Source organism: Trichomycterus rosablanca, chromosome 25 (assembly GCF_030014385.1).
Source record: "Trichomycterus rosablanca isolate fTriRos1 chromosome 25, fTriRos1.hap1, whole genome shotgun sequence".
NCBI classification, from domain to species: Eukaryota; Metazoa; Chordata; class Actinopteri; order Siluriformes; family Trichomycteridae; genus Trichomycterus; species Trichomycterus rosablanca.
This window is the reverse complement of record NC_086012.1, coordinates 17,083,512-17,098,516: the sequence shown is the minus strand read 5'-3', so window position 1 is coordinate 17,098,516 and position 15,005 is coordinate 17,083,512. Positions and strand designations below refer to the sequence as shown.

The window sequence follows — 15,005 nt, the reverse complement described above, 5'->3', positions numbered from 1 at the left end:
ATAAAAGACACAGCAAACCGACAAAGGTTAGCAAAATAAAAGAACGGCGTGTCCGCCAACACGAAACATAGAGCGGCTATTAAACTTTAACAAGCTGCGGCACCGAGGGGTGTTTTGCCAAATGCAGCCAACGTGTTTAAATTATCCCGCCATAATACAATGGTAATAAATAATAGTCCAAAATAATAGGAACACCGCCTAATATGCTGTCAAAACTGCTTGACCTACAGATACACTGTATGGGTATGGGCATTATGTTTGTTGCTGCTATTTGTTGCTCACTCACCAGCACTTCAGCAATCACTAGCTTAAAGCAGGTTAATGTACTTGATTTACTAAGTCAAACATAAATAGCAGCAGTTTTGCTCATCAATCTTCCACACAAAACCCAACAGTGTTTATTTACTCATTCAGACAAATATCCATTTTTATAAGTGCACACCGTCAGTCCCGTGTGTCTCGGTCTGTTTGTGTTGGATTTATTTGTGTACAAATGTCTGCCTGCTGAATGTGAAAGTGCTAACGCAGGCAGCGTGTGGACTGCTAGCATCAGCACTGAATCCTGAAGCTTCTCACCTGTACATGAACACCTGAACCGCACTTACTCAGCACCCGGGGGACCGTAGACTCACAAAACCACTGACGGGAGGACAAAGTGACGTACATTCACTAAGCACTTTATTGGGTACACCTATCTGGTACGTACAGGCATTGATTAGTTTTATAAGCTACACCTATTATACAGATTAATTAAGTGGGTATACAGTTACTGACTGTAACCTATCTGTTATTTTGTACACTTTGTCATTAATGAACTGACCCCAATATTACCCCTACTGACCACATGTTATTTGGGTGTTGGGCCAAACCAGACAGACCAACACACACTACCATCATTAGTATGTATGCTATTGTTGCAGTGCTGACAATGATTGATTGATAAATGGGGTACAGGAAGGTACAGTAAGTGTACACAGCAACACATGAGCTACAGTCAGTAATTGTATACCTACAAAGTTCATCTTTACATTCAATTAATGTATGTAAGATGTAATAATTTCCCTCTGGATAAATAAAGTATCTATCTGTCTATCTATCTGTCTGTCTGTCTGTCTGTCTGTCTGTCTGTCTGTCTATCTATTTGTCTATCTATATCTGTCTGTCTAAAGAAAAAGAACAGCTGCAGAAATCACTGGAAAATGACTTTCATACCACAGACGTCCCATAAACTGTGTGTAAACTTTGACTTTCCCTCTAAGTACTTAGTGCAGATGTAGAAATGTCCACTGTAAGCAGGGGTAGCACCCGGAGGAGGCTTTAATCTTGTACGTTCGAGGGCAGCGCTGCCTCCTCCGAGTCCCATCCGCGGCTAATTAGCATTAATCATGCATCCAGGAATGTCAGCGTATTCAAAATGATTTAAATTTCACCGTCCTGCATCGTTCCTCTGGGAAACTTATTAGTAGGAGCAAACGTTTAGAAATGAAAGGTGTTCAGCTGTGGAGTGAAACCAGGAGCCAGGCGGATAAAAGGCTCGGTGCAACGTGATACAAAAAGCTAACAAGATCTGCATCTGTGCTTTGGCCTCATTTTGTAATAATCCTCGACTGTTCTAGCCTCAGATCGCAGGCTGAACATCCCCTCCTGTGACGTACACGTCCGGAGGTGCTGGCTGATCTGTAAAGTGTGATCCGGCTCAGTGGGAGTAAAACAACATTTCACATCCATAAATCCAGTTGATTTCGTTTCACTACACGTTAACCTGAGCCGCCGTAAAGCTCAGCCGTGACGGCCTTTATTACTATTTATTTAACAATAAAATAATAGAGCAGGTACGTCTGTGATCATGTTCCTCATAACTACAACGCCATAAAGCTGTCGTCCTCACAGAGCTGAAGCCGATATAGTTATTATCGGAACTATTAAAACAAACCAAATTCATTATCAGTGGGACTACAGAGTCATTCGGACATGAATCAATACACTTACACATCCGTAAACAAGCCTTTAGTCAACACATGTATTTTAATCATCTCAACATTTTTATCATGTCACTAAGATACTTAAAAAGTCGGGTTGCCATGATTCACAGCACCACAATACACCCAAACTTTACCTTATCCCCCTATTATTTATTTATTTATTTATTTATTAGGATTTTAATGTTTTACAAACTTTGTTTTCATTCATGACAAGACAGCTAGTTACTGATCATCAGTTCAAGTTTTTAATGTCAAACACAGTCATGGACAATATTGTATCTCCAATTCACCTCACTTGCACGTCTTTGGACTGTGGGAGGAAACTGGAGCTCCCGGAGGAAACCCACACAGACACATGGACAACATTTAGGTCTAATAAAAACTGGTTAGCATTAGCATCTGTTTAATCCAATCAGGTTTGCTCAGTAGTAAAATCAATCCCAGGAAGTCCAGTCCATCAGCTCACCTTCTAGACTTCTACATTTGACCCGATGACCCAAGCCTCGAATGCCCTTTCCTCTGTAATTATTTAATAAGTCCATGTTTAACCCTATTAATATAAAACAGCATAAAACATCAGGGATGGAGAGATAAAGTGTGAGATAAAGTTAAGGGAGTTATCAGCAATACAGGTTTATGCCAACTTTGCACTCAATAACTACAACATATAGGACTCAGAACTTAAAGCTTTTACAGGCTTCCATTTGTACCACTAAATCTTCTTACTGGTGCCAATGTACCCACTCAGACTGCAATTTTTACTGAGACAAATCTCAATATGGAAAATAAAGACGTGCGTCTGTCAGTACTGGAATATCATTTCCCATCTCTACCAACGCTGTAACATCATTTTATGAAATGCGAGCCGTAACGTGCCGGTAAATCAGACGCTCGAAATCAATATCGGATCTGTGCTGACCTCTCTGTGCACTCATGTGTGATGTGTGCGCCGTGGCTCAGCCGCTGCCGTCCGGCTAATCAATCCAGACGTGTAACATTACAGCTGGAGGAGGGAACCCACGTCCAGTTCCTCATTTATCTTCATACATGGATTTTTTTTATTATTCCCGTTTAGTCGGACAAACACACTCCACAAAATATTTATGATCAACTATTCAGTCTGAATAACGAAATAACTGTTTAGTGAAAACAATAACAATAAAATTAAATCCTGTCAGACTTAGAGAGCCTGTGCTGTTTTATTACAGATGCTATAACGTCTACAGATCATAAATTTAGCTTGTTTAATATTTTAATGTTTTGATAGTAGTTACATTCGAAAAGAAGCTGTCAGCTGTTCCAAGCTGTCAGCTTGTATTTACACTAATGATAATAAAATAGGATCGAGGCTGCTGGTGGTGCCTTAACCACTAATGAAAAGCAAATATATACTCTGTTTACAGTTCAGCAGGCTTTATCTTACATAATAAGCAGACAGATTTACAGAGTAAGAACACTAGCTGCTAGTCTGTTAAGCTGTCAGCTACCTGTAAATACAGTTATTATATATCAGTTAGGATACACCCTGAAACATCCTGAAACTATTTTATTGTATTAAATAAGTTGCTTGACATTTAATTCTGTAATTTCTGAATTTAATGTTAAAATATTCCACTTTGTTAGTGCTACTCTGTTAGCTAAATACCAGAATTTCTATTATTTAACCATGTAACTTAAAATAAACCACAATGATTTCATTATAGATTGATTTACTATTTTAAAATACATCACTATGAATTAACTTGGTGTATCTTGGTGAATTTAAAGGTGAAACAGGCTTTGACTTACACTGTAGTAACATGTGTATAATGTAGCTTAGCATTATCTTGCTAAAACAAGCAGAGATGTCCCTAAAAAAGGCACAATTAGTACTAGGTGTCAATTGCTTCAAGGCTTCCGGCATCCATCTCACCCTCAGACACAGCCAATCGTGTCTGTATGATAACAATGCTGGGGATTCGAACCCTGGATCCCAGCAAAAGTGGGCAAGCAGAATTTACTCCTGTGCCACCCGTGCTTCTACATTGAGTTAATAGTTTATAATTGAATAATTATTTCGATTTGTTTAATATTTAACAGTTCACTTATCATCACTGCTTTTTGTTTTTGTTTGCTTACTAATATAAGTTACATAAGTTATAATATAAGTTATAGTTATGACATGTTTAATAATAACTAACTATTATTCTACGATGATTATTTGTAATAGTCTTAACTAAAACAGCCTGGTGTTTGTTAATCTACGTGCCATTCCATCCACAACGAGGAACAAAACTGAACTAATCCACGTTGACCCCTAAACCTCGGCCACATTTTTTTTATTACTGAAATGTATGCGCTACCAAGGTATCAAGAACAATCAGTACATTTGTTATTTACTATCCAGATAAAGAGAAGCACTAATCATATATAATTATTAGAGCAATCTGTATTGCAAAATGTATTAAGCTGTCAAACGTGCATTATGAACAGCCACAATTATGCACAAGTGAAATGAACACAGGCTTCCACAGACCTCAAGCGCTTTTATAACTGTCTTTAAAACGTCAATCAATGCCTCACAATCAGAGTGTTTACTCGCGGGTACACATCTGCAGGCTGACGTGTGTGTACTGAAACAATTACTGAGCTCGTTGAGGAGTCAGATTCCATCCAGCTTAGTGGCTGGAGAACCTTAGATCATGAGGTAGAAGCCTGGAGCATGAGCATCAGGGATCAACTGTAACACTTCAGCTAATTAGATGTATAGATGGTGTTGAGTATAGAGAGCTTGGTATGGATTAAAACAGTACTGAATAGTAAAAGTAGATCATTATAAGGTCATACTATATAAAACATAACCTACTTACATAGTTGCTTGTGATATATTGGAATATTTACAACCTAAAACAGATTATCAGGATTTTTATGATGTTGTTCCAGTCTGGTTAAGGTCAGGGATCTGTGCAGGGTTTTTTAAACCGAGCTTTTCTTCACGTCTTTATAGATCTTGCAGGAACAGGTAGGACCATGAGCTTGTTGGACATCCTATTTTAAAACCAAATAGTATTAAACTAGACTGACCTGCTAGAATAGCAGCCACTCTTCTGAGAATATGTCTGTAGGAATTTGTGCCCATTTAGTCAGATTACAGCATATACAGTGTATCACAAAAGTGAGTACACCCCTCACATTTCTGCAGATATTTAAGTATATCTTTTCATGGGACAACACTGACAAAATGACACTTTGACACAATGAAAAGTAGTCTGTGTGCAGCTTATATAACAGTGTAAATTTATTCTTCCCTCAAAATAACTCAATATACAGCCATTAATGTCTAAACCACCGGCAACAAAAGTGAGTACACCCCTAAGAGACTACACCCCTCAATGTCCAAATTGAGCACTGCTTGTCCTTTTCCCTCCAAAATGTCATGTGATTTGTTAGTTTTACTAGGTCTCAGGTGTGCATAGGGAGCAGGTGTGTAGTACAGCTCTCACACTCTCTCATACTGGTCACTGAAAGTTCCAACATGACACCTCATGGCAAAGAACTCTCTGAGGATCTTAAAAGACGAATTGTTGCGCTACATGAAGATGGCCAAGGCTACAAGAAGATTGCCAACACCCTGAAACTGAGCTGCAGCACAGTGGCCAAGATCATCCAGCGTTTTAAAAGAGCAGGGTCCACTCAGAACAGACCTCGCGTTGGTCGTCCAAAGAAGCTGAGTGCACGTGCTCAGCGTCACATCCAACTGGTGTCTCTGAAAGATAGGCGCAGGAGTGCTGTCAGCATTGCTGCAGAGATTGAAAAGGTGGGGGGTCAGCCTGTCAGTGCTCAGACCATACGCCGCACACTACATCAAATTGGTCTGCATGGCTGTCACCCCAGAAGGAAGCCTCTTCTGAGGTCTCTACACAAGAAAGCCCGCAAACAGTTTGCTGAAGACATGTCAACAAAGGACATGGATTACTGGAACCATGTCCTATGGTCTGATGAGACCAAGATTAATTTGTTTGGTTCAGATGGTCTCAAGCATGTGTGGCGGCAATCAGGTGAGGAGTACAAAGATAAGTGTGTCATGCCTACAGTCAAGCATGGAGGTGGGAATGCCATGGTCTGGGGCTGCATGAGTGCAGCAGGTGTTGGGGAGTTACATTTCATTGAGGGACACATGAACTCCAATATGTACTGTGAAATACTGAAGCAGAGCATGATCCCCTCCCTCCGGAAACTAGGTCGCAGGGCAGTGTTCCAGCATGATAATGACCCCAAACACACCTCTAAGACGACCACTGCTTTATTGAAGAGGCTGAGGGTAAAGGTGATGGACTGGCCAAGCATGTCTCCAGACCTAAACCCAATAGAACATCTTTGGGGCATCCTCAAGCGGAAGGTGGAGGAGCACAAAGTCTCGAATATCCGCCAGCTCCGTGATGTCGTCATGGAGGAGTGGAAAAGCATTCCAGTGGCAACCTGTGAAGCTCTGGTAAACTCCATGCCCAGGAGAGTTAAGGCAGTTCTGGGAAATAATGGTGGCCACACAAAATATTGACACTTTAGGAACTTTCACTAAGGGGTGTACTCACTTTTGTTGCCGGTGGTTTAGACATTAATGGCTGTATATTGAGTTATTTTGAGGGAAGAATAAATTTACACTGTTATATAAGCTGCACACAGACTACTTTTCATTGTGTCAAAGTGTCATTTTGTCAGTGTTGTCCCATGAAAAGATATACTTAAATATCTGCAGAAATGTGAGGGGTGTACTCACTTTTGTGATACACTGTATATAGAGCTGTTAAGTGGGGGTGAGGTCAGGGCTCTGTGCAGGACACCAGAGTTTCTTTAAACTTTCCTAAACTTGTGTTGCTAAGTTGGAATGATATCATTTTCTTTATATAATTAATTTATTAAACATGTTAGCAATTGCTGTTGCTGAAACACATGAATTCAATAATTAAAAGGGGTGTCCCATTACTTTTGTCCATACAGTGTATGTAGGTCACACGCACAAGCCTGCAGCCGCTGAATTCATTTTGCTTTGTTTATATATACAGATTTATTTCATCTGTATTTCATAGAGGCATATTATTCCACATTATTCACGCAGGAGGAAATTCCACAGAGATAAAGCGTCCTTATAAATGTTGTTTAAATGGCAAATAATCCTTAAACGTTACCGTATGGGTACTGTGTGGCACGACTGTACTGATACAATCACTGAGCTCGTGTGAAATCGTGTGAGCTCGTTTCACTTCAGCTCAACGGCTGAAATAAATGTCATTATCCGGCAGCAGAGCAGAGGAAATCCTAAACCATGTGCATTAGGGATGCACTAGTCTCGCATGGCCAGAATTTTTCTGTAATGAGATTTAAGTCTGGAGAGTGGGTCTGAGATTTAGGCATGATGGTGGGTGGGAACGAAGACTTATTAGGGCAGGGACACACTTTCATATCCTTTTTATAATTTCATAACTCAATCACGTCAAAATAATGACGGCAGTGACGGAAACAGGAAATTGCACTTGTGTACCGGGAGAGACGTCGTCCTGCCAGCAACAAGCATGTTGTTATGGTGAAGATAAGCTTCCCAAGAGGTCACCAGGTAAACGAAACATTGTGCTGTAAAAGACAGGTTTGTATTTTAGGAGGTAGGAACTCTTTGGCTGTCCATGTGCCCGTATTCGGGCACTGACATTAACAAGAATTAATATCTGTAAGTTTTATATCGTCAACACATCCCCTGCTGGTAAATAAGGTACCATTTGAAAGCTTAAATATTTACTTTTTAGCGATTATTTTGTTTATAAGTTATCTTAAAAACACCAATGTAGTTCTCATGCATTCTAACAAATGACAGTGCTTATATTTTGTATTATTACAAGACTGCATTTATATTAATATTGACAATATTCATATCAAAAATATATCCAAAGGCGGTAAAATACGCTGGCACACCAGAGCTGGGTTTTCGAATACATCGCATTGAATCTTAGCTCTGCCATCCGACTGGGCTGGGCGGCTACATGAACGATTGGCTGTTGTTCACAGGGTGGGATGACCCGGACCAGGGTTCCTTTTAACTGCTGGCTGATTGATGGCGCATGCGCAGAGTTGGGGAATAATGTTGATCAGGGTGTGGCTCTCCGTGCACAAGGCTGATCCGCATGTGAACTCGCCTCATGAAGGTGAAAAGATGCAGTCGATACTGTGCATGTGTCGGAGGGGGCGTGTGTCAGTTGCGAAGCTCCTCAGTCAGCAGTGGAGGGTTTTATCAGTAGAGGTGAAGCGTAACGCAATTAGAGTAATTGGATACGACTAGATGCCCACTTGTCTTCTTCTTTTATGGGATTCGATTCAAACAGTAAGACTAAATCTATAAATATTTTTGTAAACATTTCTTCTCTTGAGTTTGAGCTGCTGTTTTTGCTTGTGTACTTTAAAAGAGCACAGACGTCAAGATGTTAGGCAGAGTTTACATCTGCGGGCTAGTCCTTAGGGTTCCGTTGTGGGCCTACGACCTTTCTACTGAACGTTCTCCAGTGGCCACTCAACGTTCACGGATGGTGTTAGAAGTGTAATTTAAGTCATAACAAGGGAATAAACAGAGAAAAACAAAATTGGCCCCATAAACCCCAGTCGCAGTCTTTATATTACATTCATGTTGACACCAGCGCACCAAGGAGGATTTGGTACATCTGTGCGTGACACATAAATAATATATTTACATTCTACAACGCAGTGTGTAGCCTTCGAGCACACAACTACAGCTCTGAATGTATTTCTTTTTATCCAGATAATATCAGGTAGGTGTTATATCATATCTATATTATATCTAATTGCTAGAAAATAGATTTAGCTCCTACATGTACATTGAGAATAGATAAGTATGCATGTGTCAAATCAGAATTACGTTTACTGGACAAGTACAGAGTGAGTACAAGGAATCTGACTTGGTATTTTGACACAAACATATAGCAAACAAGTTAAAAGACAAGCAACAAGCAATAAAGAGGTGTATAAATATTTAAATTTATTTTAATTTATGTTGACACCTGCACTAAAAAAGTTGACACATTTTCCTTTATTGAATAAATGTTTTCATATTGATTCTATAGTGCGTAACGTTTCTGCTGTACATGCAACCGAGTCTATATATATATATACATGCGTCTTGTAGCCGGCTGTCTCAAGCATGATTGAAATGAATACAGCCTTCTACAGTGTCTGGCTGCCTTCATAAATGTCTGGGAAATGTCAATCAATGCCTGGGTACACATTTACCGCCTGCACTGAAACAATTACTAAGCTGGTGAAAAATCTGATTCCATTCAGCTCAATGGCTGGACAAATTTTAATTACAAAGTCAGCAGCAGTGCAGAAGACGTTTTATGCAACGTGAATTAGGGATGCACCGAGTGGCAGTACCAGGACCAATAAAGTCCTGTAACGCTGGGTCTGTATTGGACAGATAATTGCACTGATGTGTCTTATGCTGTATGTGCACATCATGTTGAATAATGCTGACTAATCTTGGCCATGAGTCGAGTTGTTCTAAACCCAGTGCTGTACCTGTGATGTATAGTATGACAGACGCTCGTAAACATCAGTGTCAGTTTGTTGGCATGTCAATCATCTGCACCTCCATGCCCCCCTTTACCGGCCAAATTTGGAAATGCAGAAGGAGATGATATCATATCTGTGGCCCCCCATCCAAATTGAATGGCAAATGGCCATACAAGCTTAATAATGCCATCTTATCAGAAACCAGACTTTTCCATAGCCATAATATAAATCTTGATATTCAATATGCATGTTTAAACATCAATACTCAATCAAAGAGTAAAAGCCGGTGGTTGAAGCGCCTCTTTGCTTTATATTCAGGGCGATTTGAAGGCTGGGCAGGATAAAGCACATCCCCCAACTCCCTGTAGACCTGAGTCTCATACAGTAGTGCTGATGCATTGTTCTGCATGTGTGCACAGCTGAAAAAAATCCACGCTGCTACAGAAAACGCGCTGATGTGCATCCATACAGTAAATATTTTAAACCCGCCCATCTGAATGCTCTGTGTTTGTACAGTTATCAAGTCACGTCATGGTCCGGCGCACATGCTCGAATGGTCTGAAGTCTGAGTCTGAAGACAGGATCAATTCTGTGATATTTCAATTTTACCACAGGCGAACTCCTTCCAAATGACAGCGTAACCCGAGCATCTGGCCATTAAAGTTAATTTCACTGAGTTTCCTTATTATTTCATTATTTTCATAATGTGTATTTGATGCTCCTTTTGTTTGGCACTGATTGAGTGAATTTTGGCTGAACATTTGCACTCACATAGTAAAGTATTTTAAAGTTTTATATGTTTTATATAATTTATGTGAAGGTCACAGGATCCCATTTCTTGCTGGGGTCAATTTAAAGCAGGGTGAAAATGTGCCGTCTTCCACCGATCACATTATTCCATGGCTGATCCTGGGAGTGGACCGTCCTTCACTTCTGATGTTCTGCACTGGCCCAAATAGTAAATCAAAAAGTGTGAGAAATTTGAGTTGCCGAAACTGTCCAAGATAAAGGATAATCAGGTGGCACAGAGGTCTAACATGCCAGCCCACAACACACCGCAGAGTGATCGAAATTGCGAATCTGAATCTCAACTGGCTGTGTTTGAGAGAGGGAAGATCGGATGGGGTCTCTTGTCATCTTGCATCTCCTGCATGAGTGTGGGGGGGGGGGGGGGGGGGTCGCATGAAGGCTAGCATGCCTCTCTGTACGCAATACAGCTCTCTGTTAGAGAGGATGATCATGTCAGGGGTTGTCTAAGCGGCATAGGATTCACAAATGGGAACTGGAAATGACTAGATTAGGAATTAAATGGGGAAAATCCAGAAGAAATATATACATACAACAATGTAATTAGTTAAGTTTAATTAATTGAGAGCAGCTGTAGAGGTTAAGGTAGTGGATTAGTAATCAAAAAGTTGCCAGTTCAAGTCCCACCACTGCCAGGTTGCCACTGTTGGGCCCCTGGGCAAGGCCCTTAACCCTCAATTGCTTAGATTGTGTACTGTCACAGTACTTTGGATAAAAGCGTCTCCTAAATGCTGAAAATTTTAATGTAAATTAGTGAGGATATGAGCTAATCTGGGTGTTTCAAAAGTTCTACTATAGCATTTAACTTTGTAGCACAGCCTAACCCATCATAAGTGACTTCTGACTAGAGCTGCAGACGTCTCTGTGCCCATATAAACATAGCTTCTTTTGCTGCACCCATTAAAATGAAAAGGAACTGCGGTGTTTTACCAAGGTCTGGAAGGAAAAGCCAAACTGTTGTCGGCTTCTGCTTGCTGACATTTGTCCAGATGGGTGAATGTAATCCAGTAGCTAATAAAAACAAATTTGCCAAGAACTAAAAGCTGGGAACATGTACATGTGCTTACGATTGATTACAATCCCAACACTGCAAGGCATACAGCATGTGCCACTCCTTATGTGGAGCAGCGGTTCTACCCCCTAAACAATGCACAATAGACCTGGATATGAAATATGACTGTCCAACACAGAGTCGGATTTAAACAGGCTCAAATGCCACAGTGTCTGTGTGGCGTTAATCAAACGATGGCAGATTGCAATGTGAAGTGAGTAAACGAGCCACGTTTATTTACAGTGTGTGAATACAGCACGCCGAGCACATCAGGCCTTGGTTTAACACATCTGTCAAAATCTTCAGCACTGAGTCTGAGACTGTGTTTGCGTCACCACGTCACATGTTGTGAAGCTGAATTAATGATACCAGGAAAGAACAAAAAACCCTAATTCTATCTGTGGAGATTTTTTTTTTTGCTTGCACAGCATAATTACTCACAAATAACATCAGCATCACTTCCCAAAGTCATCAGTCAGTCTACACGGCCCGTCGTGAGAGGAACAAGCTGGACCCGTTCTGACACACACATTCTGATTTGCAGAGTACATTAGTGTCGAAACCTCTGGAGCAAATAACACCTGATAGCCGGTCCAGGAAGTGCAAGCACAGCACCATCAGTCATGTGAACAGAAGCCATGCAACACCGAAGTTCGTCTGACTCTATGAAGGTCATCTTGCACTCGTACACACCACATGGATGGAGACCGGATGAACATGCAAGACGTCCGCGATACTCACACCATGTAGATGCGTTATATGTGAAATGAAAAGGCTGTATGGTTTCGTTTTCTTCCAAACTGATGTTTTGGAACTTGTGCCATAACAAGCACAGCGTGTACACAAACATACAATGCATGTATGTGGACCTTATTATAGGGCAGTGGTTACAGTACTGGACTGGGAACTGAAAGGTTGCCAGTTTAAGCCCTAGGCATCTAAAGGTTGTCATTGTTGGGACCTTGAGCAAGGTCCTTAACCCTAAAATGCTTGCATTGTATACATAAGTCCAATTACAACCACACAAAGTTGCTTTGTCGACAGTTATATCTAGTTTTCTATTAAACAAAAGGTGTTCCTCAAGAGATCTTTCGATGGTCAGCAATTCTATGTAATGGGGAAACATTTGAACATGCCATGTGGAACCCTGTAACTGTAACCCTATAAAAAATTTAGTTTTTTTCTGTTTTGAGGAGCTTTTAACCATAAACTCTCAGGAAATTATTACAGACCTAAGTATAGAACAAGATCATCATATCAGATTTGTCAGATTTTAAAATGCAATGAGTGAGTGTTCTGCGATGAATTTGCACCCTATACAGCTTGTTGTATTGCTGCCCGACCCCAAAATGAATATTTAAAGGTATTAATAAACAATGAATTAATAAATAAATGATATCTGGGGAACATAATGAAAGTGAATCGTAAAAGCAATATAATCTAAGCGAGCCTGAAAACCACAGAGCCGGCTTGTTTACATCCTTCATGTTGTAGACATGCCCCCAAGACCCTTAGTCCTCATCCCTATCTTTAATACACACAAACGCAAACATGTCATGCTAAAATGATAGTATCTGAAGAAGCTATACTTGCAGGGAAACCATAATCTGCTTCAAAAAGTGTTAAGATGACTAAACCCGGTAGATGTGAGTGTTCTAATTTGGAAACCTACTGTGTGTGAACGTAATAAAGTCTGACAGGTGTAGCTCTGTGCAGATGTGCCTTCTTCTGGTTTTAGTTCAACTTGACACCATTAGAGCCAACCTTTTTTCCCTAATGCACATTTAGACCCTGATAAAGATTATTTCTGGTTATATAGATATAAGTGGTGCATGTTGGATAAAAAAGAAAATAAAAATACTGGATTAATCCCTGTGTGAATCTAAGCTTTGAGCTGTCCATCCGAAAGTAAAGAGCTTAAATCCTAGCTTTGCCAGGGAGCCATTTCTGGGCCCTTATGCAAGACCCTTAATTCTATAAATGTAGGATAGATGAGAGTGTGCTCTGAATTCCATTGTACTGTACATGCATATGTGCCAGAGAGGAATTCCTTAATTAAACCATTAGATCTTGATGGGAACTATTTATTGGAAGCTATTACACTCGTTTTCATTAGAAAGTAAGTAATGTTCACTATAAAGAAAGTAATGGCTTGTTATAAAACCCGAGGAACCCTTAAGGAACCTTGTTTCCTCAATAAAGCCTTAATAAAAGAAATCAGCAATTTAGAAATGATAATGAATGTTCCTAATTTGTATGTAAATTTAGAATTAATTTCTGTAAACCCTTAAAATTATTAAAACTTAAAGAAACATCAGGATAATTTTCTTTACAAAGTGAATGGAAGAGCCTATTTTTGTCAGCAGATTTAGTTCTAGAGCTGTTACCCATCCCAAGAACTCTTGAAGAACGTTTTCTCCAGTGTGGAACCCATGTCAGATGTTCTTCACGAAATACAATAGAAACTCCAGCCACCGTCGACGGCGCCTCACGACACAAATGATCCAGAGTAGACTTTCATTTCGATCCGCATTCTATTCCAAACGATTTCCATAAGGACTGGGTAAAAGATGCTGTAGATCTTACCTGTGAGTGACCCTGATACATCTTCAGTTTTTTGGGGGGATGAAGAAGGGAGCCGTGGGGTGCGCAGGTCCTGCCACTCTCACTCCGTGTCCCGCTCTACAGAGAGGAAGGAAGCGGGAAGAGGTGCACTTCTCCCCGCATCACACGTCCTGAATCCCGGGTACATGTGAGGATGCTACCGCGCGGCTGAGTCTGTGAAATCGACCCGACTCCCTCCGTGTGTCATGCTTTAAGCCCGAGCGAACCTTGTGACTGCAGGACATGTCCCAACTCCCAGCGCCTCCCACTATGCACGGATCCTCCTCCTCTCCTACAGTACTGGAGCTGATACTGGTCAGGGCGGCACCACCTCACTTCATCACTCCAGCAGTACAGCTGTAATCATGCGGACTACGCTTCTCCTGCTCTTTATTAGGAGTGATGATGATGATGGTGTTGGTGTTGGTGGTGATGATGAATACAGGATGTGAATTGTGTTGCTTTAATTTGCTTAAACTGTACAAGAAATGAATGACTAACCACACTAGTGACTGTCCACGTTATAAAATGCGCATGCGCAGGAGTTTATAAACAGTACGATTTTAGTAGTCTATCCTTGTTACACCACTTAAGATTATTAAGGAATATCTTGTCTCATTTTTATGACACACTGTAAAACAAAGACAATAACATTCTTTAAGGGCAGTTGTAGCTCAGAGGTCAAGGTCCTGGACCAGTGATCAGAAGGTGACCACTCACAGGTTGACCTTAAATAAATCTCCAATTGATTGCACTGCATTTGATCACAACTGTGGACCGCTTTTAGATGAAAGTGTGCACCAAATCCCAAAAACAACATATATAACAATATAACAACATACCAGTGGGATACAGTGTCACAGCACACATCATCGATTAGCACCTATTCTTAAAAGATTATTACTTGTCACTTTAATTAAGATTATTAAAGAATATCTTGTCTCCTTTTTATGAGACACTGTAAGACAAAGACAATAACGTTCCTTAAGGGCAGTTGTAGCTCAGAGGTC

At 40.5% G+C, this 15,005-nt stretch overlaps 1 protein-coding gene across 1 annotated transcript in view; it reads right to left on the bottom strand.

Moving 5' to 3' along the window:
- Positions 1–14,159, bottom strand: part of pex5lb (peroxisomal biogenesis factor 5-like b) — a 34,750-nt gene extending 20,591 nt beyond the window's left edge. Inside the window, exon 1 of the mRNA XM_062988098.1 lies at positions 13,978–14,159. Within this exon, the coding sequence (XP_062844168.1) occupies positions 13,978–13,998 (21 nt within the window). The 5' untranslated portion in view covers positions 13,999–14,159. The remainder of the gene's footprint in view (positions 1–13,977) is intronic.
- Positions 14,160–15,005: the final 846 nt, after the last annotated feature.